We start from the raw sequence: 27220 nt of genomic DNA, 5'->3' as shown, positions 1-27220 counted from the left end.
GTTCTGTACTATCGAATAAGGTCTTGTGGAGGTGTGGTTATAGTTGAATGATAGATGAACCGGATCTGCAAGTAAAATCTCCTGTTGATACATATAACATCGAATAGGTCTTGTGGAGGTGTGGTTGGATTGAATGAATCTGCATGAAAAATGCCCTATTAAAAAAGCTGTGTATTATTTAATAGGTTTTGTAAGAGGTGTAGTCGAGTAGATACAGGATATGTAAGTTTGGCCTTCCACTAGACAGAGATCGGGAATGATGTGGCTATTGCACATCAAACAATAAACATAAGATGAACCAGAGTTGACATTCCATGATTTGGAGATGGGGGAAATTAAATTGAAAGAAACGTTTGTCGCGGAGTAGGTTGGGATACGTAACTGGGCTATTATGCACACGTGCTGGTAGACAAAGCCACCTTAGTATCGAATGGCCGTGCAATTTTGATTGACAGCAGCCGGGCCGAAATACTGATTTTCGTTTTTTTTTCATTCCTGTTGATATTGCCTAAAGTTTAAAATTATTCTGACAATTGCTATAGAATCGCTGGAATTTACTGATATAAGTTCATAAAGGAACTTACTGAATTGTTTCTAGAAAGTATTTAAATAAGCCGCCGAGCTTAATACAGACTTTGTTTTACAGACGCTAAAAGCTACACACTGATTTTGGGGTTTTTCTATTCTATCCATATTTCCTAAATATATAGAATTATTCTGACAATTGCTATAGAATCGCTCGAATTTACTGATATAAGTTCATAAAGGAATTTACTGAATTGTTTACAGAAAGTATTTAAATAATTCACTGAACAACTCTTAGTTGTCTAGAAATTCTATCGATATTTCCTAAAGAGCTAGAATTACTCTGAAAATTGTTATAGAACCGCATATATTCACTGATATATTGTTCCAAAGGGAAATCGCAGAATCATTTATAGAAAATACCTAAACGAATCGCTGAACAAATTCAAATAAAATACCGGTGAAATACACACGTGGCGGGCGTCACATATTGATAACCCCCTTTGTCTCGACCAGGGACAGGCTAAGCATACAACGATAGAAATAAACACCACATAGTAAGGATTGAATATACCTAAATAACGCATTATACACATTATCAGACGAACTAGATAAAATGTCTGCAGCTACCACGCCCAAACTAAAATTCAATGATTATTTAGATCAGAGTATGATTGATAGAGCGGGAGGTAAAAAACAGTATGGGAAAGTGGAGAAAGTGTGGAAAGGATTACGGATAAGATGGACACAAGCAGGTTATTTTAGCGGAGGACCACCTACAGGGGGGAAACTCCAAGATATGCAGACAGAATTAGAGGACGCAGTAGAGCATGCAAAAGCGAGTGAGGCGGAGAGAAACAACATACACAGGTTCAAAAAAGTAGGTACAAGAGAGAGAGAGAGAGCAGAGGGGGAGCTCAAGATAGGTACATGGGCCATACAGGAGAGTAGGAGGGTGCTGCCCAAAAACACACCAGACATGATGGGCGTGGCTATTGTGGCGTCGGGGGATGTTAAAGCTCCGCCTGAGAACTTGCCCACGGCTCCCCCTGTGGCCGTTTCTCCCTCACTATATCCACAATTGACAATGGAGGCAGTTCAGCCCCCGCCATACTCAAAGGGACAAAATCACCGGAGCCCGTCACACAACCCATTCCTGCCCAGGGCACCTCCCACAATACAGGCTCCAGTTCTGAGAATAGACCAAGGGGAGTTAAAAGGGGAAATTACCCTGGGGATAACGGCTGGCCATATGGTATGTGAACAGTTCGAAACTGGGATTCCAGGAGCAGGAGACCTCCCCCAGGAACGGAGGCCGCAATGCTCCTCTGTGAACTCTCTCACCTCTGAAACCAGAGGACACTTACAAACAAGATTAGATTCAAACCACTTCTATCAGACGGATAGGGAGGACTGTCATCAGAACATGGATATCGAAAACGAAGAAGAAATTGACATGGTGCTCACCCCAGCTCCGATGGGAGCTCCAAACGTGACTAAGATGCAGGAGCTGCTGAAATCATCAATAGCTCGAGCTAAGGAACTCAGGGAGCTAATAGCTAACCAAGATAACAACAGAGAGGGAGCCTACCGTGTGGAAAGCATAATGAGAGGAACAGTAACCAAAGTTACCGAATCAATGGGGTCCGAAACACTCCGTCGGTCCTCCAGAATTGCTGATAGAAGAGAGCGAGAGCAGGAGATGGCAGGACAGTACCCCCTGCGACCGACACCAGGTGATGCACACACTGTGGAGTACCAGCCCTGGAAAATGACTGATTTAACAACACTGATGGGACAGATGCCTAGCCTACATGGAGGAGCTTCAGCGTGGCTACTTCAACTGCAGACACTTACGTCAGGCCTGCAACTCTGCCTAGGAGACATGAAAGCACTTCTAGCAAGAGCCACCGACCACGGAACCATGGAGGCCCTCATGACAGCAGCTGACCTTGGATGGCGGGCCCCAACACTGCCCATAGACCACTTCCGTACCAGATTATGGGAAGTTCTACGGAGAGCATACCCTACAGAAAGAAACCATGCCACCTTATCCTCCTTTACAATCAACCCAGGTGAGCAACCTGCAGCATACCTGGACAGGGCTAAGACCACATGGAGATCGGTCCACGAAGAACCATTCGATCACACTGATACCACACTCAGCATGTGGAAGGAAATGGTGGTCAACGGGTGTCCCGGAGATGTTAAAACCAAACTCAGAGGAACGGTAGGGTTGTTTGCACTTCCTCTGACCCAATTCAACACTCATGTGCACCACCATGTGACCCAGCACAACAAGGAAAGAGGGGGTGCTGAGAGCCAGGTGCAGTCCCTCCAGGTACAACTCCTGAAACTCCAATTGAAGGAAGCACAACAAGGAGAAAAACCTAAGAAACAGATGGTGGCGGAAGAAACGAAGGAGCCGGGAACCAAAACAGACATCTCCCAAATCGTGGCACAGACTGTCTCTCAGATGATCCAACAGCAGGCAGCCCCACCACCCCAATACCCTCCCCCACAGCAGTATATCCTGCAACAACAACACCCAGTATGGGCTCGACGGGGTCCCTACACTGGACAACACAGAGGGGGAAACTACCAGTGTTTTAACTGCGGAATTACCGGTCATTTTGCCAGAGATTGCATGAAACCACTCTCCCCGCAGCAACAGCAATGGAGAGCAAGAGGAAGTGGGGGAAACCCACCTCTGCAACATCAGCTACCAGGACCCACACCCATGCATCAGCAACAGCCAGCATACAACCACCCAGAATCTAGCCACATGCAGCAGGAGCAGCAAGATTACAACCAACCCTCCCACTTCAACACCTGATCACCCAGTAAGAATGATGAGGATGCCACTCCTGCCGATGACCACACTGTCTGAAGCCCAAGAAGTGTACTGGCTAAAATGCCTACCCACAGGGCCTGCCACCCCTCACATCCAGTTTAAGTTCAACCAACTGAAAGCTCAAATCTACACTCTGCACCCATATAAGACTCCCCAAGCTGAGATCCATTGCACACTCAATGCAACAGAAACTGATGACTGCCTCTTCACTGCAGACTGGGACGAAGACATGATGCACCTGACCCCACCTATCAGGTGTTGTACCATTGGGTGTGGCCCAGAGGGGGTGGCAGCACCGGTCATCCTACGATCAAGGAACCTCCATGCACCCCTGGCCTGGACGGCTGAAGCATCAACAGCCATAGCACTCCTGAAAACGGATCTATCAGCGGCAGCAGCTCTGACTGCACCTGACTACAAGAACAAGTTCCATTTGGATGTTTCTGGAAGGGAAGGATTCACCTCATCCGTCCTATTCCAGAAACAAGAGGGGGAGAGAAGGGTCTTGATGTACTACTCTTCAAACTTGACCACATTGAGGTAGGACAGTCAACATGCTCCAGATACGTTGCTGCAGTAGCAAAAGCTATTGAAAAAAAACAGCTCACCTCGTGATGTCACCCTTCAATCAGCCATCATCCCTCAACCAGCATCGGCCAAATTAGCTGAAATCATCGGATTGACGCAGGTCCTCATCAGAGGAAAAGGAAAGACTGAATATCTATACAGACTCAGCCCATGCCCATGAAGCAGGCCACACTGATGGACCCAGAACTTTTATGAGAAACACATGGCCCCACACACGAAGGCAAACTAAAGACCCTCCAAAAAGGCCTCGCACATCTGGTGGCACCCTCACATAAAAAATATGACTGACTTATTTTATGACGATGATTTATTTTGTGACGAATGCAATGGTTGTGACAGACACAACCCAAAGAAACCATATCAAACACCAATGGGCTCATACGTAACACCTAATGCATGTTTTCAGGATATTAGTATAGACTACACCGACATGGGCCCCGAAAATTTATCTAAAGGCAAACTCTATCTCCTAGTCATAGTAGATAGGTTCTCCAAATGGGTAGAGGCAATAATAACAAAAGGGGAGGATGCTAGGTCAGTCTTTAAGTGGCTACAAACCAAACTAATACCCAGGTATGGCATCCCAAGACAAATCAAATTTGACAAATGGCTCACATTTAACAAACACCTGAGACAGGTGGAAGAAAGATTTGGCATAACCCACAGATTTGGATCTGTGTACAGGCCCCAATCCCAAAATCTGGTGGAACGTCAAACCAAAAGCTAAGATAGCTTTGGGATAATGACTGGTAGAGTCATGCATGGTCCACCAAGGGAGGGAGGTCATATGCCCGCCCTTGATGTACAACAAATTGTAATGTCTAATTATGTGAAAAAACTGACGGTTCTCTCTGCAGCACTCTCTACCCAGGTTCACAAGGTCCAGGAGGGGGAGCTGCCGGGGGACACGACACTACTGAAGGTAAAGGTTGGTGACGGGGTGAGGGTTACAGTCCACAAGAGAAAGTGGCTGGAACCCAGGTGGACTGGACCGTACGAAGTGAAGGAGGTTACTTCACACTCGGTCCAGGTCAAAGGTAAATCAGGCACACCTTGACACCGCCTTACACATTGCACCCCAGCCCCAATTCCTTCTAGAACACTGACTGAAGTCAGAGCTGATTTGAGCGGCCTAAATTCGATTCCAAATGAAGACACTCCTTCCTCAGGTGATGCGGCATCAAACTCCGCCTCCCCTGAGAAGGGAACCTCGCCCAGTTAGAGGGAAATTTCTCCCTCTCTGGGTGAGGCTGGGGATATCTGGTCCCTTATTTGTGATATTCATACTGATATTTGGAGTAACCCTAGGACTTTCACATGGTTAATTGAACAACTATTTCACCCTGCCACATCACATACACCAACCCCTACACATGTCCCTAACTCCTTTCCTGATATCACTCCCTCCAATCACTCCCGTCCCAAACGTAGCACTACACCTACAGACCCACCATGCAAATCAGACAAGGTTAGGAGCACCACCTTATGTATACCCACGATTGCAACCGCCACCTTTCTGCTATAGTTTTCACGTCTAATAGACGTGAAGAGGGGGATTTGTTATATAAATATTCATACACATAGCTCATATAAACAAAGACATTCCGTCGTAAGAACACATACACCCAGCCAGAAGACTGACCCCCTCTTCCTTATATAAACACACATCTCATCTCCCTCTAACTGGCCGGTCCCAAGAGCAAAGAACTTTTGCTGTGCACCAATGGGGCCCGCTCTGGCTAGAGCAAGGCCCGCCTCCAACCCTCCGACCAGTCAAGAAGACCGAAACGACAAGACTCCACCTACTTTATTCTATGTATAAAAATGTATGTAACCATTGTATAGGCCTCTTTTTCACCTGGCTCCTTGCCGAGTTATGTGAACTAGGTCCGTGCACGTAAAACTGCGGGACAAGATATCTCTGACTCATTAAAACTGTCTTTCGTTACAACTGAAATCCACTCTGTCCAGCGTCCGTGATTTGGTCTCAACTCTCCAGTATTTGAACACTAACAGTAGCCTCGTTTAGAGACGCTTCACTCAGACTATTTTTCATTGCGGATGGATACACCCCGTATTGTGTGAGTGCTGTGACTGATCCAGTTAATGACGCAAGCCTGGCTGGCGACAGCGAGTCTAGAAGTTTGACAGTTTCACAGTTTACAACAACTGTTGTGGAACGGAACAATACGTCCGATATTATTAAGAGCATCCATATCGATGGATTTTCTCAAATCATATTTCTCGGGACAGACGGATCGTCTAAGACCAGAACATAGTGGAAAAACGAGGTCGGGAGACCTGTCAGCGTATCCTGATTCAAGGTATAACATAACGGAGGAGAGCGCATCACGCAGTGAATGCGTGTCATCTCAGTATGAAATAGTTCACAAATATTTCTCATCCCTCTTCATCCCCCTTTGCATAGAAACTTGGCTATTTAAGATAGAAAATAAATTACACAAAATACACTGACTAATACACTGCCTAGGGGCTAAACCAATCATAAATGGCATAGAATAAGATATATAAAGACTGTATGGAAAAATGACTTCCTGACAGGGAGGTGCAGCAGACACAGAGAGAGAAAGAGAGAGGGGGGAGACAGGCAGGGGCCGACTGGCCATCTGGAATTTCAGGCAAATGACAGATGGGCTGGGCCAATTCTATCCCAGTGGGTCTGTCTAATTTGGGTTTTCCCCCACAAAATTATAATTGTATAATAATGGAGGAAAAAATGGGCCTGTATGTAAGGAATGGCAGGGCTGATTTTTGGGTCCCAGTCTGCCCCTGGAGAGAGGGGAGAGAGAGAGAGGAGGGGGGAGAGAGAGAGAGGAGGGGGGAGAGAGAGAGGAGGGGAGAGAGAGAGGAGGGGGTAGAGAGAGAGGAGGGGAGAGAGAGAGGAGGGGGGAGAGAGAGGGGAGAGAGAGAGGAGAAAAGAGGGGAGAGAGAGGGGGAGAGGAAAGGGGGCAGAAAGATAGAGGGTAGAGAGAGACATGCAGACAGACAGACAGCAGGACAAACAGGATCCACTCCCCGTGGCTCGAGCCTGCCCTGCACCAAACCTCAGCCTCCCACGAGAACAAGACTTCATTTAGTCAGACAGCAATAACTCTCTGCCTTCATGGATCCTGAATGGCCCCTGTTCCCTATATAGTGCACTACTTTAGACCAGAGCCCTATGGAACCCTATTCCCTATATAGTACACTACTTTAGACCAGAGCACTATGGAACCCTATTCCCTATATATAGTACACTACTTTAGACCAGAGCCCTATGGCACCCTATACCCTATATAGTGCACTACTTTAGACCAGAGCCCTATGGAACCCTATTCCCTATATATAGTACACTACTTTAGACCAGAGCCCTATGGCACCCTATACCCTATATAGTGCACTACTTTAGACCAGAGCCCTATGGAACTCTGTTCCCTATATATAGTACACTACTTTAGACCAGAGATAGGGTTCCATAGTGCTATGGTCCAACGTAGTGCACTACATAGGGAATAGGGTTCCATAGGGCTCTGGTCTATAGTAGTGCACTACATACAGTACAGTAGGTATCATAACGTTGGTTGGACAGGTGGGGACACTCCAGTACAGTAGGTATCATAACGTTGGTTGGACAAGTGGGGACACTCGAGTACAGTAGGTATCATAACGTTGGTTGGACAGGTGGGAAGTGGGGACACTCCAGTACAGTAGGTATCATAACGTTGGTTGGACAGGTGGGGACACTCCAGTACAGTAGGTACCATAACGTTGGTTGGACAGGTGGGAAGTGGGGACATTCCAGTACAGTAGGTATCATAACGTTGGTTGGACAGGTGGGGACACTCCAGTACAGTAGGTATCATAACATGGTTGGACAGGTGGGGACACTCCAGTACAGTAGGTATCATAACGTTGGTTGGACAGGAGGGAAATGGGGACACTCCAGTACAGTAGGTATCATAACGTTGGTTGGACAGGTGGGGACACTCCAGTACAGTAGGTACCATAACGTTGGTTGGACAGGTGGGAAGTGGGGACACTCCAGTACAGTAGGTATCATAATGTTGGTTGGACAGGTGGGGACACTCCAGTACAGTAGGTATCATAACGTTGGTTGGACAGGTGGAGACACTCCAGTACAGTAGGTATCATAACGTTGGTTGGACAGGAGGGAAATGGGGACACTCCAGTACAGTAGGTATCATAATGTTGGTTGGACAGGTGGAGACACTCCAGTACAGTAGGTATCATAACGTTGGTTGGACAGGTGGGGACACTCCAGTACAGTAGGTATCATAACGTTGGTTGGACAGGTGGGGACACTCCAGTACAGTAGGTATCATAACGTTGGTTGGACAGGTGGGGACACTCCAGTACAGTAGGTATCATAACGTTGGTTGGACAGGTGGGAGGTGGGGACACTCCAGTACAGTAGGTACCATAACGTTGGTTGGACAGGTGGGGACACTCCAGTACAGTAGGTATCATTACGTTGGTTGGACAGGTGGGAGGTGGGGACACTCCAGTACAGTAGGTACCATAACGTTGGTTGGACAGGTGGGAAGTGGGGACACTCCAGTACAGTAGATACCATAACGTTGGTTGGACAGGTGGGAAGTGGGGACACTCCAGTACAGTAGGTATCATAATGTTGGTTGGACAGGTGGGGACACTCCAGTACAGTAGGTATCATAACATGGTTGGACAGGTGGGGACACTCCAGTACAGTAGGTATCATAACATTGGTTGGACAGGTGGGGGGTGGGGACACTCCAGTACAGTAGGTATCATAACGTTGGTTGGACAGGTGGGGACACTCCAGTACAGTAGGTATCATAACGTTGGTTGGACAGGTGGGAAGTGGGGACACTCCAGTACAGTAGGTATCATAACGTTGGTTGGACAGGTGGGGACACTCCAGTACAGTAGGTACCATAACGTTGGTTGGACAGGTGGGGGGTGGGGACACTCCAGTACAGTAGGTATCATAACGCTGGTTGGACAGGTGGGGACACTCCAGTACAGTAGGTATCATAACGTTGGTTGGACAGGTGGGAAGTGGGGACACTCCAGTACAGTAGGTATCATAACGTTGGTTGGACAGGTGGGGACACTCCAGTACAGTAGGTACCATAACGTTGGTTGGACAGGTGGGGGGTGGGGACACTCCAGTACAGTAGGTATCATAACGCTGGTTGGACAGGTGGGGACACTCCAGTACAGTAGGTATCATAACGTTGGTTGGACACTCTAACCACTAGACTACCCTGCCCCCCCTATACTGTAACCACTAGACTACACTCTAACCACTAAACTACCTGCCCCTCTTACACTCTAACCACTAGACTACCCCCCCTACACTCTAACCACTAGACTACCCTGCCCCCCCTACACTCTAACCACTAGCCTACCTGCCCCCCCCCCCCCCCCTACACTCTAACTACTAGGCTACCTGCCCCCCCCCCCTACACTAAACACTAGACTACCACTGTCTCTCACTCTCTGTGTCTCTCTCTGTGTATCTCTCTCTCTCTGTGTCTCTCTCTCTCTTTGTGTCTCTCTCTCCCTGTGTCTCTCTCCCTGTGTCTCTCTCTGTGTCTCTCTCTGTGTCTCTCTCTCTGTGTCGCTCTCTCTGTGTCTCTCTCTCTGTGTCTCTCTCTGTGTCTCTCTCTCTCTCTGTGTCTCTCTCTCAGTGTCTCTCTCTCTCAGTGTCTCTCTCTCTCAGTGTCTCTCTCAATTCAATTCAATTCAATTCAAGGGCTTTATTGGCATGGGAAACATGTGTTAACATTGCCAAAGCAAGTGAGGTAGACAACATACAAAGTGAAAATATAAAGTGAAAAACAACAAAAATTAACAGTAAACATTACACATACAGAGGTTTCAAAACAGTAAAGACATTACAAATGTCATATTATATATATATATACAGTGTTTTAACAATGTACAAATGGTTAAAGGACACAAGATAAAATAAATAAGCATAAATATGGGTTGTATTTACAATGGTGTGTGTTCTTCACTGGTTGCCCTTTTCTCGTGGCAACAGGTCACAAATCTTGCTGCTGTGATGGCACACTGTGGAATTTCACCCAGTAGATATGGGAGTTTTTCAAATTTGGATTTGTTTTCGAATTCTTTGTGGATCTGTGTAATCTGAGGGAAATATGTCTCTCTAATATGGTCATACATTGGGCAGGAGGTTAGGAAGTGCAGCTCAGTTTCCACCTCATTTTGTGGGCAGTGAGCACATAGCCTGTCTTCTCTTGAGAGCCATGTCTGCCTACGGCGGCCTTTCTCAATAGCAAGGCTATGCTCACTGAGTCTGTACATAGTCAAAGCTTTCCTTAATTTTGGGTCAGTCACAGTGGTCAGGTATTCTGCCGCTGTGTACTCTCTGTTTAGGGCCAAATAGCATTCTAGTTTGCTCTGTTTTTTTGTTAATTCTTTCCAATGTGTCAAGTAATTATCTTTTTGTTTTCTCATGATTTGGTTGGGTCTAATTGTGCTGTTGTCCTGGGGCTCTGTAGGGTGTGTTTGTGTTTGTGAACAGAGCCCCAGGACCAGCTTGCTTAGGGGACTCTTCTCCAGGTTCATCTCTCTGTAGGTGATGGCTTTGTTATGGAAGGTTTGTGAATCACTTCCTTTTAGGTGGTTGTAGAATTTAACGGCTCTTTTCTGGATTTTGATAATTAGTGGGTATCGGCCTAATTCTGCTCTGCATGCATTATTTGGTGTTCTACGTTGTACACGGAGGATATTTTTGCAGAATTCTGCGTGCAGAGTCTCAATTTGGTGTTTGTCCCATTTTGTGAAGTCTTGGTTGGTGAGCGGACCCCAGACCTCACAACCATAAAGGGCAATGGGCTCTATGACTGATTCAAGTATTTTTAGCCAAATCCTAATTGGTATGTTGAAATTTATGTTTCTTTTGATGGCATAGAATGCCCTTCTTGCCTTGTCTCTCAGATCGTTCACAGCTTTGTGGAAGTTACCTGTGGCGCTGATGTTTAGGCCAAGGTATGTATAGTTTTTTGTGTGCTCTAGGGCAACAGTGTCTAGATTGAATTTGTATTTGTGGTCCTGGTGACTGGACCTTTTTTGGAACACCATTATTTTGGTCTTACTGAGATTTACTGTCAGGGCCCAGGTCTGACAGAATCTGTGCATAAGATCTAGGTGCTGCTGTAGGCCCTCCTTGGTTGGTGACAGAAGCACCAGATCATCGGCAAACAGCAGACATTTGACTTCGGATTCTAGCAGGGGGAGGCCGGGTGCTGCAGACTTTTCTAGTGCCCGCGCCAATTCGTTGATATATATGTTGAAGAGGGTGGGGCTTAAACTGCATCCCTGTCTAACCCCACGACCCTGTGTGAAGAAATGTGTGTGTTTTTTGCCAATTTTAACCGCACACTTGTTGTTTGTGTACATGGATTTTATAATGTCGTATGTTTTACCCCCAACACCACTTTCCATCAGTTTGTATAGCAGACCCTCATGCCAGATTGAGTCGAAGGCTTTTTTGAAATCAACAAAGCATGAGAAGACTTTGCCTTTGTTTTGGTTTGTTTGGTTGTCAATTAGGGTGTGCAGGGTGAATACATGGTCTGTTGTACGGTAATTTGGTAAAAAGCCAATTTGGCATTTGCTCAGTACATTGTTTTCATTGAGGAAATGTACGAGTCTGCTGTTAATAATAATGCAGAGGATTTTCCCAAGGTTACTGTTGACACATATTCCACGGTAGTTATTGGGGTCAAATTTGTCTCCACTTTTGTGGATTGGGGTGATCAGTCCTTGGTTCCAAATATTGGGGAAGATGCCAGAGCTAAGTATGATGTTAAAGAGTTTTAGTATAGCCAATTGGAATTTGTTGTCTGTATATTTGATCATTTCATTGAGGATACCATCAACACCACAGGCCTTTTTGGGTTGGAGGGTTTTTATTTTGTCCTGTAACTCATTCAATGTAATTGGATAATCCAGTGGGTTCTGGTAGTCTTTAATAGATGATTCTAAGATCTGTATTTGATCATGTATATGTTTTTGCTCTTTATTCTTTGTTATAGAGCCAAAAAGATTGGAGAAGTGGTTTACCCATACATCTCCATTTTGGATAGATAATTCTTCTTGTTGTTGTTTGTTTAGTGTTTTCCAATTTTCCCAGAAGTGGTTAGAGTCTATGGATTCTTCAATTGCATTGAGCTGATTTCTGACATGCTGTTCCTTCTTTTTCCGTAGTGTATTTCTGTATTGTTTTAGTGATTCACCATAGTGAAGGCGTAGACTCAGGTTTTCCGGGTCTCTATGTTTTTGGTTGGACAGGTTTCTCAATTTCTTTCTTAGATTTTTGCATTCTTCATCAAACCATTTGTCATTATTGTTAATTTTCTTCGGTTTTCTATTTGAGATTTTTAGATTTGATAGGGAAGCTGAGAGGTCAAATATACTGTTAAGATTTTCTACTGCCAAGTTTACACCTTCACTATTACAGCGGAACGTTTTACCCAGGAAATTGTCTAAAAGGGATTGAATTTGTTGTTGCCTAATTGTTTTTTGGTAGGTTTCCAAACTGCATTCCTTCCATCTATAGCATTTCTTAATGTTACTCAGTTCCTTTGGCTTTGATGCCTCATGATTGATTATTGCTCTGTTTAAGTAGACTGTGATTTTGCTGTGGTCTGATAGGGGTGTCAGTGGGCTGACTGTGAACGCTCTGAGAGACTCTGGGTTGAGGTCGGTGATAAAGTAGTCTACAGTACTACTGCCAAGAGATGAGCTATAGGTGTACCTACCATAGGAGTCCCCTCGAAGCCTACCGTTGACTATGTACATACCCAGCGTGCGACAGAGCTGCAGGAGTTGTGACCCGTTTTTGTTGGTTATGTTGTCATAGTTGTGCCTAGGGGGGCATATGTGGGAGGGAATGCTGTCACCTCCAGGCAGGTGTTTGTCCCCCTGTGTGCTTAGGGTGTCAGGTTCTTGTCCGGTTCTGGCATTTAGGTCGCCACAGACTAGTACATGTCCCTGGGCCTGGAAATGATTGATTTCCCCCTCCAGGATGGAGAAGCTGTCTTCATTAAAATATGGGGATTCTAGTGGGGGGATATAGGTAGCACACAGGAGGACATTTTTCTCTGTTAGGATAATTTCCTTTTGAATTTCTAGCCAAATGTAAAATGTTCCTGTTTTGATTAATTTAATGGAGTGAGTTAGGTCTGCTCTATACCAAATTAGCATACCCCCTGAGTCCCTTCCCTGTTTCACACCTGGTAGTTTGGTGGATGGGACTACCAGCTCTCTGTAACCTAGAGGGCAACCAGTGGGTCCGTCTCCTCTATACCAGGTTTCTTGCAGGATGACAATGTCTGTATTACCGATTTCTTTGGTGAAGTCCGGGTTTCTGCTCTTTAGGCCAAAGGCAGATGACCTCAGGCCTTGGATATTCCATGATAATATAGTGAAGGCTTTTTGTTCCATAGAGTGTCCAATGTTGTTGGTCGTGGTTTGGCCTCAGGCCAGTAAGTGTGAGCAGAGCCTGCTGAGCATCTGGTACATGCCATTGGCTTCGGCGAGTGTGAGAGTGGGGGTTGGGACTGTTTGCCCGCTCACTACCTGGGCGTATGTGTGGCTTCCATGTTGAGGCCCTCTTTGCGGGGGTGGGGTGCATGGGGTGGGCAGGAGTGGCATAGGTCTGACCTGGGTGGGCCTAAATGGGGTGTGGGCATGGTTGACGTGGGGGGGTGTTGATTGGTTGGGGTGGGGGTGTGGATGTGTCTGGGTGTACTGTGGTCTGGATGTAATTCCTCTTGGCGTGGGTCCTCTATGTGTAGGTCCAGGGGGGGGTCCTGCAGATCTGGGAGGGTGTCTCGCTGGTCTGGATGGGGTGTCTATTGATCTGTTGCTCCTGTGTGAAGTGTTGGGGATACGTTTGAGAGCGATGTCCTTTAGAGTTCGGGCAAAGGTGGGCACTGCTGCCTTGTAGAGGTGGACCTGGTCATAGAGGCTGTTCAAGTCCAGGGTGGAGTGGTGGGCCAGGAAAACGTTTGGTTTTGAGGCACAGTCACGGGAAATACTTGCATTTACCCGCTGTATTGTGGCAGGGTGGAAGTCTTTTCGTGGTAGCAGGGTGGAGATAACCACTTGTGCGTTGGGGAAAGTAGAAGAAGCCTTTTCAATCACTCTCTTCAGTGCTGTGGCCACTCTTTCCTGCAGTGCTCTCAGGTCGTTTGTGCCTGTGTGTATTATTATGTGGCTGGGTGAGCCTAGTTTGGCCTCAGACAGAAGGTCGAGGGCACGCTGGGTGTTTGGACACCAGAGTTTAGACACACTGTGTTTGGGAAAAAGTTTTTTTTCTTCTATATATTTCCCATTTGAGTCCATAAGTAGTACAATCTGTGTCTTGTGTTTGTCCTCAGTGGGTGTGGGGGGGTTGTCAAAAGGGCTATCAGGGTGGCTGACAGGGGGGGTGCTCAGAGGGGGTGAGAGCCTCTGGGCTTGGGGTTCTTCATTTGTCTGTTCTGCTGTGATTTCGACTCTATGGTCAGGGTCTGGTGTGGACTGTTCTGCTGTGGTGTCGACTCTATGTTCAGGGTCTGGTGTGGACTGTTCTGCTGTGGTGTCGAGACTTTTGTTGGGTGCTGAAGTGGGCTGTTCTGCTGGCTTCTCTGTGGGGGTGGCCACCTCTCTAGTGGGTTGTTCTCTGTCACACGCCGTCCCCATCAACTTCTCCTCCATCCCCCTCAACCTCTCCTCCACCAGCAGTCTGATACTCTCCTCTAGTGCTCTGTTCTGCTCCTCTTTCTCCTGTTGTATTTGTCTCACCACTGTCCAAAGTGCAGATATGTCTCTGTCCACCTCCAGCTCTCCGGGTCTGGTTAAGGGGCTGTTGTTGTGCTGGACTGTTGTCTGGGTCTGCGCTGACTGAAGTGTAATCACCTGCTGTTCCAGCTCCACCTGTCTTACCTCCAGCTGGGTGAATTTGTCCTTCATTTCAATGAGGGAGTGGTAATCTGTGCTGGGAGGTTGACTCTCCACTGGGGGTTGCTCATCTGTGGGGTTACATAATGAAGAGGTCTGGTCTGACCCGCTCTGTGTGGGGGTATCATTATCAAGGCAGAGCTTCTCCTGCTGGGCTAATTCTTTGATTAGGTGAAAGTCCAGCTGAAACTGTTTGTGGTTATTCTGTACCATTACTGATCCGGATTTATAGATATTTATATTACTTAACTCAGAGTCCTCGTTATCAAGTATTCTGAGTTTCCACCCCTCGTTAATCCCCCCTCTCGTAACAAAGGGGTAGTGTGCTAATATAGCACTGTGCCATGCCAGGGGATGGTTTGTGTGGAAGATGAGGTTGCTGATGTTCCCATTTTTGTAATAGTCAGCAAAAAGTGTCTCTTGATTTTCCATAAGGAGCTTCTTCTTGTGGTCTTTTCTTGCCTTATCATTCTTTACATGCAAAGGGTACTGTATTTTAATTACCTCTGAACAGCGGGAGGGAGCTTCTAAGGCCTCTCCATTTGGTTGGGGTAGACTGTGTGACTCTCCTGCCATTGTTGGGCTAATGGGCTTTGACACCTCTCACTTGACACGTCAGTGCTAGTTGAAGCTGTATCAAGCTTGGCAGAATTATGTTAGAATTCAGTCCTTATAAAGTAATGTTGTGTATTTTTCTTCTTGGCTTTTGGAAATAAAATATTGTTTCAGACTAAACATTACTCACTCAGTTCCAGGTTGGATGGTGTTTTCAGGTTTCTGTTGTTTTCCAGAGAATTTGCTGTATAGGGTAAAAAATCCTTGGTTGTTGTGAACTTTCCAGGTGATTCCGTAATTCCGTCCAAAATGAGGTTGTAGGTTTTAAGTTTTGATTTGAAGTAGGGGTTATGTTGAAGAGGGTAGAATCCAGTATGTGTTCCTGACAAAAAATCCAAGTTTATCTAACTCCTAACCTATCTTTTTTAAAGAAAATGCTGAAAAATGCAGGAGCTCTGATCCTGACCTCTGCTCTGCCTCTCTCTCTCTCTCTCTCTCTCTCTCTCTCTCTCTCTCTCTCTCTCTCTCTCTCTCTCTCTCAGTGTCTCTCTCTCTCAGTGTCTCTCTCTGTGTCTCTCTCTCTGTCTCTCTCTCTGTGTCTCTCTCTCTGTGTCTCGCTCTCTCAGTCTCTCTCTCTGTCTCCCTCTCTGTCTCCCTCTCTGTCTCCCTCTCTGTGTCTCCCTCTCTGTGTCTCCCTCTCTGTGTCTCTCTCTCTCTGTCTCTCTCTCTCTCTGTGTCTCTCTCTCTGTGTCTCTCTCTCTCTCAGTCTCTCTCTGTCTCAGTCTCTCTCTGTCTCTCAGCCTGCCAGCCTGTCTAGCTGTCTGTCTGCCAGCCTGTGTAGCTGTCTGTCTGCCAGCCTGTCTAGCTGTCTGTCTGCCAGACTGTCTAGCTGTCTGTCTGCCAGACTGTCTAGCTGTCTGTCTGCCAGACTGTCTAGCTGTCTGTCTGCCAGACTGTCTAGCTGTCTATCTGCCAGACTGTCTAGCTGTCTGCCTGCCAGACTGTCTAGCTGTATGTCTGCCAGACTGTCTAGCTGTATGTCTGCCAGACTGTCTAGCTGTATGTCTGCCAGACTGTCTAGCTGTCTGTCTGCCAGACTGTCTAGCTGTCTGTCTGCCACTCTCTCTCGATCACTGTTTATCTGTGTGCCAACCCACTCACTGACTTCGTGACTCTTCGTTGTAAGCAGGCACAACCACGGACAGTTTCAAGGAGCTGTGGCTGGGGAACGGCTCCGTCTCTCCGGCTGCCGTCAGGAAGTACTTCTCCTTCTCATGACGCTTCAGGTCCACCAGCACTCAGATGGGCTACCAGCAAAACAGGACCACAACAGTGCTGAGATTCAGGTTCTAGATTGTTCTAGATCAGGGTTGGCAGGTAGCCTAGAGGTTAGAGCATTTGGCCAGTAACAGTAAGGTTGCTAGATTGAATCCCCGATTCCCCAAGGTAAAAATCTGTCGTTCAGCCCCTGAACAAGGCAGTTAACCCACTGTTCCTAGGCTGTCATTGTAAATAAGAATTTGTTCTTAACTGATTTGCCGAGTTAAATAAAAGGTTAAATAAAGATGGTTAGAATCAATGGAACCAAAACAGACCTATCTTTTTGTCAATATGTAAACAGAGACATTTAGAAATATTACATGGGAAAGTATTCAACGCTATGATTGATGAATTGATTGGGAGGCACGCAGAAGGGCCCTCTTTCCTCTTTCTGATAGTTCAGCAACCTGTTATAAGGAATGACAAGGCAGGCTACTACAGACTGACATGAACAACACGCCATAGCCTGCTATACAAACGCTGCAGTGTAACACACTTACCACGATCAAAGCAGCCAGTGCGATCTGACAGTGAAGACAATCCACTGTGTTCCATTCCTCCATTCCAACACAGCAGCGGATCTGTACCGTTCCGTGTTAAAAGACTGTTTGGAGGACGAGGCAAAGACTGTGTTTTATATTTCGATTATTGTAGGTAGCGTATCCACTGAGGTTTATAATACGGGTTGAAGTTTACTTCCAGTCGCAGAGAAACACCGAAGTGGAAATAAATCCGTGCAGAAAACTACATTAAACAGGTACAAGACGGACCAAAGCGATTCCGTTTTCTTACATCTAATAAAACTACGACCCCTTGCTGGCTTGGAGGGTGAAATGTGTGCGAAAACATATTCTTTACGGTTTACTTACATCTTCTTTAAAACAAACGATTTCAAGGTGTAAAATGTGAATTGATAGCACGGGAACTTTCACAAGTTATTTTTTTGCATTCATTAAACTAATCTAGAGTATTGTAATGAAACAGCAGTGAGCAGGTCTCGAACCCTCGACCTTCGAGCCCGTGGTCCGGCGCGCTATCGACTGCAGGGTCGATTTCCGCGCTTATAAACCCAGGGTCGTTACAGTATTAACAATGTACATGAACTGTCAGAAGTTGTCAGATTTTTCCGATATGATAAACTATTCTGATCCCAATGAAGAGTGGTTTGTTTGACACGCAGGTTAATAATGTTTACGCTTTCTAGCATCCTATGCAGATTCACTCTCTAACAACTAACCCGGCTACTTGTAATCTAGCTTCTTTGAAAGTGGACATTAATTAAAATCAGGTAATTCTAGTTTACCAACTACTTTAATAATTTTCATCAGAACTGCCGAGCCCTTGGAATACCACAGTAGTTATATGGTGAGTACTGCATATATAAATCACATTGGTTGTTACTTGTATTGAACTTGCCAGAAGATACGACCGTACCGTTACGCATGTTAACACAGAGCTGCACTGAGGACAGAACGTAATCATCGCTACATTGAAATACTGTTAGTTTTCTCTGAAAACGTTCCTTTTGTCCTCATGCTAGCAGTAAACCACAGTTACGTTGAACAACAAAGGGACTGATGGGTTGACACATTCCAAAATGGCTGAGGTACAGCTCAGTGTAAACCAGTGCAACGGCAGAGTGGTATCTTCTCTACAAGTATTCTACTTTCCACCTGCCAGTGTGATGTTGACACACGTTACGTTGACTGCTAGAATAGGATGCCCTGAACGTGATGGTACTACGAGAGTAACTTGAGGGGGTTATTGTTATCTGCAGAAAGAGAACTGCAGGCCTGATGGAAGGGAGCTGGGTGAATTCAGAACCACTACATTGAATATAGGTGAGTAGAAGAACTAGGATCAACACTCAAGTAGACATGATCCACAGTGATGAATGTAGGTTCTTTACTACCCTTACAAACAAAGGGGTCCTTCTCATTCAATCTTTCCCCCGACACACACTATCTCTGAACCCTCTCTACCCCTTCACCTCCTCTCCCTCCTCCTCCACCTCCTCTCTCTCTCTCCTCCGCGTCCTCTCTCTCTCCACCTCCCCTCTCTCTCCTCCTCCGCCTCCCCTCTCCGCCTCCCCTCTCTCCTCCTCCGCCTCCTCTCTCTCTCCTCCGCCTCCTCTCTCTCTACCCCTCCACCTCCTCTCTCTCTCCTCCTCCGCCTCCCCTCTCTCCTCCTCCGCCTCCTCTCTCTCTACCCTTCCACCTCCTCTCTCTCTCCTCCTCCGCCTCCTCTCTCTCTACCCCTCCACCTCCTCTCTCTCTCTCCTCCTCCGCCTCCTCTCTCTCTCTCTCTCTCTCTCCTCCTCCACCTCCTCTCTCTCTCTAGACCTCTGAACCTTTCACCTATTACTACCTGACAGGGCAAGGAGATTGAGGTTGTAACCTCATGTAAATATCTTGGAATTTTAATTGATGACGGCTTCTCTTTTAAATTGCATATTCAACATCTTACAAAAAAAATGAAGCTGAAATTGGGATTTATTTTAGGAATAAGGCCTGTTTTTCTTTTGAAGCCAGGAGGCTAGTATCGGCTACATTTATGCCTTTACTAGACTATGAGGATATTTTATATATGAATGCTTCCGCTCAGTGTTTGAAATCAATTGACACTCTTTACCATGGCACTTTGAGATTTATTTTAAACTGCAAAACCTTTACGCACCACTGCACTTTGTATACCAGGGTTGGCTGGCCTTCTCTAGTCATGCGTAGGCTCAGGCACTGGTATACTTTTATTTACAAAGCCATTTTGGGTTTACTACCTTTTTATTTGGCCATTTTTTTGTTCAGAAATGTGGTGGGTCGTCTCTTCGTTTGCTGGACTTTATCCCGCTAACTGTTCCAAATGTCCGAACTGAATTTGGTAAAAGGGCTTTTATGTCCTCTGCGCCACCGTCTTGGAACGCCTTACAAAATACTTTTAAACTGGAAGAACTTGTCCCGATTGGTGTTTTTAAATCACTGATGAAGGATCTTGAGGCTGATTCCCTGACCTGTCAATGTTTTTAATTTTCTGTTTTATAATCTTGTGAATTCTATGGTTTTTACTAGATTACTTGTAGTTTTTCATGTTGTCTGTCTGTAATTTTTGTATTGACTTGGTGCTGCCTATCTTGGCCAGGACGCTCTTGAAAAAGAGATTTTAAATCTGAATGAATGTATCTTAAATAAAGGTTCAATTTAAAAAATGAAGTTGTATTCTGCACGTGACAAATACAATTTGATTTTACTGTAGGCAACGCCCTCAGATTGACTGGTATTGATTGTGCTTCTCAGCTGTGATTCTGATACTTGGCTCTGCTGTGCTGGGCTCTGTACCGTGACACCGTGTGTCTGGACCACTATGATAACACGTTGGATGCCTGTCTCATCGCCCTGCTGGCTGCTCTTAAGAGCGGTGAGACCTGCTGACATTACAGATACAAGGGGCTTGCTGTGCTCTCCCATCTATACATTAGCTGTGTTGTGCTCTCCCATCTATACATTAGATGTGCTGTGCTCTCCCATCTATACATTAGATATGCTGTGCTCTCCCATCTATACATTAGATGTGTTGTGTTGTGCTCTCCCATCTATACATTAGCTGTGTTGTGCTCTCCCATCTATACATTAGCTGTGTTGTGCTCTCCATCTATACATTAGATGTGTTGTTCTCTCCCATCTATACATTAGCTGTGTTGTGCTCTCCCATCTATACATTAGCTGTGTTGTGCTCTCCATCTATACATTAGATGTGTTGTTCTCTCCCATCTATACATTAGCTGTGTTGTGCTCTCCCATCTATACATTAGATGTGTTGTGTTGTGCTCTCCCATCTATACATTAGATGCATTGTGTTGTGCTCTCCCATCTATACATTAGCTGTGTTGTGCTCTCCCATCTATACATTAGCTGTGTTGTGCTCTCCCATCTATACATTAGCTGTGTTGTGCTCTCCATCTATACATTAGATGTGTTGTTCTCTCCCATCTATACATTAGATGTGTTGTGCTCTCCCATCTATACATTAGATGTGCTGTGCTCTCCCATCTATACATTAGATGCATTGTGTTGTGCTCTCCCATCTATACATTAGATGTGCTGTGCTCTCCCATCTATACATTAGATGTGCTGTGCTCTCCCATCTATACATTAGATGTGCTGTGCTCTCCCATCTATACATTAGATGTGCTGTGCTCTCCCATCTATACATTAGATGTGCTGTGTTGTGCTCTCCCATCTATACATTAGATGCATTGTGTTGTGCTCTCCCATCTATACATTAGCTGTGTTGTGCTCTCCCATCTATACATTAGATGTGCTGTGCTCTCCCATCTATACATTAGATGTGCTGTGCTCTCCCATCTATACATTAGATGTGCTGTGCTCTCCCATCTATACATTAGATGTGCTGTGCTCTCCCATCTATACATTAGATGTGCTGTGCTCTCCCATCTATACATTAGATGTGCTGTGTTGTGCTCTCCCATCTATACATTAGATGCATTGTGTTGTGCTCTCCCATCTATACATTAGCTGTGTTGTGCTCTCCCATCTATACATTAGATGTGCTGTGCTCTCCCATCTATACATTAGATGTGCTGTGCTCTCCCATCTATACATTAGATGTGTTGTGTTGTGCTCTCCCATCTATACATTAGCTGTGTTGTGCTCTCCCATCTATACATTAGCTGTGTTGTGCTCTCCATCTATACATTAGCTGTGTTGTGCTCTCCCATCTATACATTAGCTGTGTTGTGCTCTCCCATCTATACATTAGCTGTGTTGTGCTCTCCATCTATACATTAGATGTGTTGTTCTCTCCCATCTATACATTAGCTGTGTTGTGCTCTCCCATCTATACATTAGCTGTGTTGTGCTCTCCCATCTATACATTAGATGTGTTGTGTTGTGCTCTCCCATCTATACATTAGCTGTGTTGTGCTCTCCCATCTATACATTAGATGTGTTGTTCTCTCCCATCTATACATTAGCTGTGTTGTGCTCTCCCATCTATACATTAGATGTGTTGTGTTGTGCTCTCCCATCTATACATTAGCTGTGTTGTGCTCTCCCATCTATACATTAGCTGTGTTGTGCTCTCCCATCTATACATTAGCTGTGTTGTGCTCTCCATCTATACATTAGATGTGTTGTTCTCTCCCATCTATACATTAGATGTGTTGTGCTCTCCCATCTATACATTAGATGCATTGTGTTGTGCTCTCCCATCTATACATTAGATGTGCTGTGCTCTCCCATCTATACATTAGATGTGCTGTGCTCTCCCATCTATACATTAGATGCATTGTGTTGTGCTCTCCCATCTATACATTAGATGTGCTGTGCTCTCCCATCTATACATTAGATGTGCTGTGTTGTGCTCTCCCATCTATACATTAGATGCATTGTGTTGTGCTCTCCCATCTATACATTAGCTGTGTTGTGCTCTCCCATCTATACATTAGATGTGCTGTGCTCTCCCATCTATACATTAGCTGTGTTGTGCTCTCCCATCTATACATTAGATGTGCTGTGCTCTCCCATCTATACATTAGATGTGTTGTGCTCTCCCATCTATACATTAGATGTGCTGTGCTCTCCCATCTATACATTGGATGTGTTGTGTTGTGCTCTCCCATCTATACATTAGCTGTGTTGTGCTCTCCCATCTATACATTAGCTGTGTTGTGCTCTCCCATCTATACATTAGATGTGTTGTTCTCTCCCATCTATACATTAGATGTGTTGTGCTCTCCCATCTATACATTAGCTGTGTTGTGCTCTCCCATCTATACATTAGATGTGTTGTGCTCTCCCATCTCAGAGAAGAATGCCACAGCATGGAAGAAAGTAGAGCGGTTCATTTGAATGAAATAGAACTGACCTCGTGATTATAACCTCGCTCAGAAAACCAGACAGTCGTGAGGCATTCCTGATTAAATCAGGGTAAAAATGACTTGAGTACGTAGTGTTCCCGTTGTCCCATGTTGTTTTCTCCTCTGCCTCACAGCTCGTCTCCCCGAGGTGACGGTTAACCAGGAGAACAGCAGAGTTCTGAACACCCTGTAGGGGCCTCCTTCGCTGTGTGTTGATGAGTAAGTATCTTCCTTCCATTCACCCCGTCACTCAGGACGGACCCATTTCCATCCATAGAAGAGGAAGCCCATTGAAACCTTTACCATGGACTTATGATGATGTGAGTTTTAACCATAGATATGTATACTGTGGTTGTAACAGTGTTGTATCTGTCCTGTGTAGCTCTATAGCGGTGGTATCTGTCCTGTGTAGCTCTATAGCGGTGGTATCTGTCCTGTGTAGCTCTATAGCGGTGGTATCTGTCCTGTGTAGCTCTATACTGGTTGTATCTGTCCTGTGTAGCTCTATACTGGTGGTATCTGTCCTGTGTAGCTCTATACTGGTGGTATCTGTCCTGTGTAGCTCTATACTGGTGGTATCTGTCCTGTGTAGCTATATAGCGGTGGTATCTGTCCTGTGTAGCTCTATAGCAGTGGTATCTGTCCTGTGTAGCTCTATATGGGTTGTATCTGTCCTGTGTAGCTCTATACTGGTTGTATCTGTCCTGTGTAGCTCTATACTGGTGGTATCTGTCCTGTGTAGCTCTATACTGGTTGTATCTGTCCTGTGTAGCTCTATAGCGGTGGTATCTGTCCTGTGTAGCTCTATAGCGGTGGTATCTGTCCTGTGTAGCTCTATACTGGTTGTATCTGTCCTGTGTAGCTCTATACTGGTTGTATCTGTCCTGTGTAGCTCTATACTGGTTGTATCTGTCCTGTGTAGCTCTATACTGGTGGTATCTGTCCTGTGTAGCTCTATAGCAGTGGTATCTGTCCTGTGTAGCTCTATATGGGTTGTATCTGTCCTGTGTAGCTCTATACTGGTTGTATCTGTCCTGTGTAGCTCTATACTGGTTGTATCTGTCCTGTGTAGCTCTATACTGGTTGTATCTGTCCTGTGTAGCTCTATACTGGTTGTATCTGTCCTGTGTAGCTCTATAGTGGTGGTATCTGTCCTGTGTAGCTCTATACTGGTTGTTGACCCCACAGCTGAAGAGGAGAGTCTGTGCACATCCACAATCACCGTGGTAACAGACGAGGAAGAGGGACTCTGTGCCCCCCACAAACCAGGTCAGAAACATACAGTTCCCTGAAGGTAGCTAACCACCACCTCTTCCCATAGACACTGCCCAAACTACCCCCCCCCCCCTCTACCACCTCTTCCCATAGACACTGCCCAAACTACCCCCCCCCCCACCACCTCTTCCCATAGACACTGCCCAAACTACCCCCCCCTCTACCACCTCTTCCCATAGACACTGCCCAAACTACCCCCCCCCCCACCACCTCTTCCCATAGACACTGCCCAAACTACCCCCCCCCCCCCCTCTACCACCTCTTCCCATAGACACTGCCCAAACTACCCCCCCCCCCCCTCTACCACCTCTTCCCATAGACACTGCCCAAACTACCCCCTCTTCCCATATACAAATTTGGCCCGAGGGTGATTCTTCTGAGCAAAACAACTTTAAACACCGGAACCTCTGTCCTGGTTAAACACCAGAACCTAGCGGAACCTGTGTCCTGGATAAACACCAGAACCTAGCGGAACCTGTGTCCTGGACAAACACCAGAACCTAGCGGAACCTGTGTCCTGGACAAACACCAGAACCTAGCGGAACCTGTGTCCTGGATAAACACCAGAACCTAGCGGAACCTGTGTCCTGGATAAACACCAGAACCTAGCGGAACCTGTGTCCTGGATAAACACCAGAACCTAGCGGAACCTCTGTCCTGGTTAAACACCAGAACCTAGCGGAACCTGTGTCCTGGATAAACACCAGAACCTAGCGGAACCTCTGTCCTGGTTAAACACCAGAACCTAGCGGAACCTGTGTCCTGGATAAACACCAGAACCTAGCGGAACCTGTGTCCTGGATAAACACCAGAACCTAGCGGAACCTGTGTCCTGGTTAAACACCGCAACCTAGCAGAACCTGTGTCCTGGTTAAACACCGCAACCTAGCAGAACCTGTGTCCTGGTTAAACACCGGAACCTAGCGGAACCTGTGTCCTGGTTAAACACCGCAACCTAGCGGAACCTGTGTCCTGGTTAAACACCGGAACCTGTGTCCTGGTTAAACACCGGAACCTAGCGAAACCTGTGTCCTGGTTAAACACCAGCAAATCAGCTCCAAGTCATTTTAATTATGGAAATCAGCTCCAAAGTACAATAAAGAAATTGAGTGTACAAAACATTAGGAACACCTGTTCTTTCCATGACAGATTGACCAGGTGAAACCTATGATTATTAAGGTATGAATTGTGTGTGTGTGCCATGAGAGGGTGAATGGGCAAGATAAAGTGCCTTTGAACAGGTATGGTAGGTGCTGTGTGTGTCAAGAACTGCAACGCTGCTGGATTTTTCCACACTCAACAGTTTCCTGTGTGTATCAAGAATGGTCCACCACCCAAAGGACATCCAGCCAACTTGACACAACTGTGGGAAGCGTTGGAGTCAACATGAGCCAGCATCCCTGTGGAACACTTCCCACACCTTGTAGAGTCCATGCCCCGACAAACTGATGTTGTTCTGAGGGAAAAAGGGGGTGCGACTCAATATTAGGAAGGTGTTCCTAATGTTTTGTACACACATGGTGTATGTGAAAAGATATTTTATCAAATGATTTGTAATTATGTTCCGGCCAATGGCCATCCGCTCAATAAAATAAATTGTCCCACGGCTGAAAGTTGATGGTCCCTGCTATAACCACTTCCCTAGGCCCCAACAACCCTTAAACCAGTCGGAAACCAACCACTTCCTTAGGCCCCAATCAACTCTTCAACCAGTCTGAAACCAACCCCTTCCCTAGGCCCAAATCAACCCTTAAACCAGTCGGAAACCAACCACTTCCTTAGGCCCCAATCAACTCTTCAACCAGTCTGAAACCAACCATTCCCTAGGCCCCAATCAACCCTTAAACCAGTCTGAAACCAACCCCTTCCCTAGGCCCCAATCAACCCTTAAACCAGTCTGAAACCAACCCCTTCCCTAGGCCCCAAGCAACCCTTAAACCAGTCTGAAACCAACCCCTTCCTTAGGCCCCAATCAACCCTTAAACCAGTCTGAACCAACCCCTTCCCTAGGCCCCAATCAACCCACTTCTGGTTAACCCCTTCCTTAGGCCCCAATCAACCCTTAAACCAGTCTGAAACCAACCCCTTCCCTAGGTCCCAATCAACCCACTTCTGGTTAACCCCTTCCTTAGGCCCCAATCAACCCTTAAACCAGTCTGAAACCAACCCCTTCCCTAGGCCCCAATCAACCCTAAAACCAACCCCTTCCTTAGGCCCCAATCAACCCTTAAACCAGTCTGAAACCAACCCCTTCCTTAGGCCCCAATCAACCCTTAAACCAGTCTGAAACCAACCCCCTCCTTAGGCCCCAACCAACCCTTAAACCAGTCTGAAACCAACCCCTTCCTTAGGCCCCAATCAACCCTTAAACCAGTCTGAAACCAACCACTTCCCTAGGCCCCAATCAACCCTTAAACCAGTCTGAAACCAACCCCTTCCTTAGGCCTCAATCAACCCTTAAACCAGTCCGAACCAACCCCTTCCCTAGGCCCCAATCAACCCACTTCTGGTTAACCCCTTCCTTAGGCCCCAATCAACCCTTAAACCAGTCTGAAACCAACCCCTTCCCTAGGCCCCAATCAACCCTAAACCCAACCCCTTCCTTAGGCCCCAATCAACCCTTAAACCAGTCTGAAACCAACCCCTTCCTTAGGCCCCAACAAATCCTTAAACCAGTCTGAAACCAACCCCTTCCCTAGGCCCCAATCAACCCTTAAACCAGTCTGAAACCAACCCCTTCCTTAGGCCCCAATCAACCCTTAAACCAGTCTGAAACCAACCCCTTCCCTAGGCCCCAATCAAACCTTAAACCAGTCTGAAACCAACCCCTTCCTTAGGCCCCAATCAACCCTTAAACCAGTCCGAACCAACCCCTTCCCTAGGCCCCAATCAACCCACTTCTGGTTAACCTCTTCCTTAGGCCCCAATCAACCCTTAAACCAGTCTGAAACCAACCCCTTCCCTAGGTCCCAATCAAACCACTTCTGGTTAACCCCTTCCTTAGGCCCCAATCAACCCTTAAACCAGTCTGAAACCAACCCCTTCCCTAGGCCCCAATCAACCCTAAAACCAACCCCTTCCTTAGGCCCCAATCAATCCTTAAACCAGTCTGAAACCAACCCCTTCCTTAGGCCCCAACAAATCCTTAAACCAGTCTGAAACCAACCCCTTCCTTAGGCCCCAATCAACCCTTAAACCAGTCTGAAACCAACCCCTTCCTTAGGCCCCAATCAACCCTTAAACCAGTCTGA

At 46.2% G+C, this 27220-nt stretch overlaps 1 protein-coding gene and 1 pseudogene across 3 annotated transcripts in view; both read left to right on the top strand.

Moving 5' to 3' along the window:
* The window catches only part of LOC149979911 (uncharacterized), a 7200-nt gene extending 1276 nt beyond the window's left edge, over positions 1-5924 (top strand). For both annotated transcript variants that reach the window (XM_090188589.1, XM_090188588.1), the window contains exon 2: positions 32-5924. In XM_090188589.1, the coding sequence (XP_090044715.1) occupies positions 1142-3361 (2220 nt within the window). In that variant the 5' untranslated portion in view covers positions 32-1141 and the 3' untranslated portion in view covers positions 3362-5924. The remainder of the gene's footprint in view (positions 1-31) is intronic.
* A 14203-nt stretch (positions 5925-20127) lies between these two features.
* Positions 20128-27220, top strand: part of LOC118936903 (exosome complex component RRP43-like) — a 78366-nt pseudogene continuing 71273 nt past the window's right edge. Inside the window, exons 1-3 of the transcript XR_016484067.1 lie at positions 20128-20233; positions 22829-22903; positions 23857-23963. The product of XR_016484067.1 is annotated as an exosome complex component RRP43-like (transcript). The remainder of the gene's footprint in view (positions 20234-22828; positions 22904-23856; positions 23964-27220) is intronic.

Source organism: Oncorhynchus mykiss, chromosome 10 (assembly GCF_057628025.1).
Source record: "Oncorhynchus mykiss isolate SJ-2025 chromosome 10, ASM5762802v1, whole genome shotgun sequence".
Lineage (NCBI taxonomy): Eukaryota > Metazoa > Chordata > Actinopteri > Salmoniformes > Salmonidae > Oncorhynchus > Oncorhynchus mykiss.
Note: the sequence above shows the minus strand (reverse complement) of the source record. Positions and strands in the feature narration are given on the sequence as shown.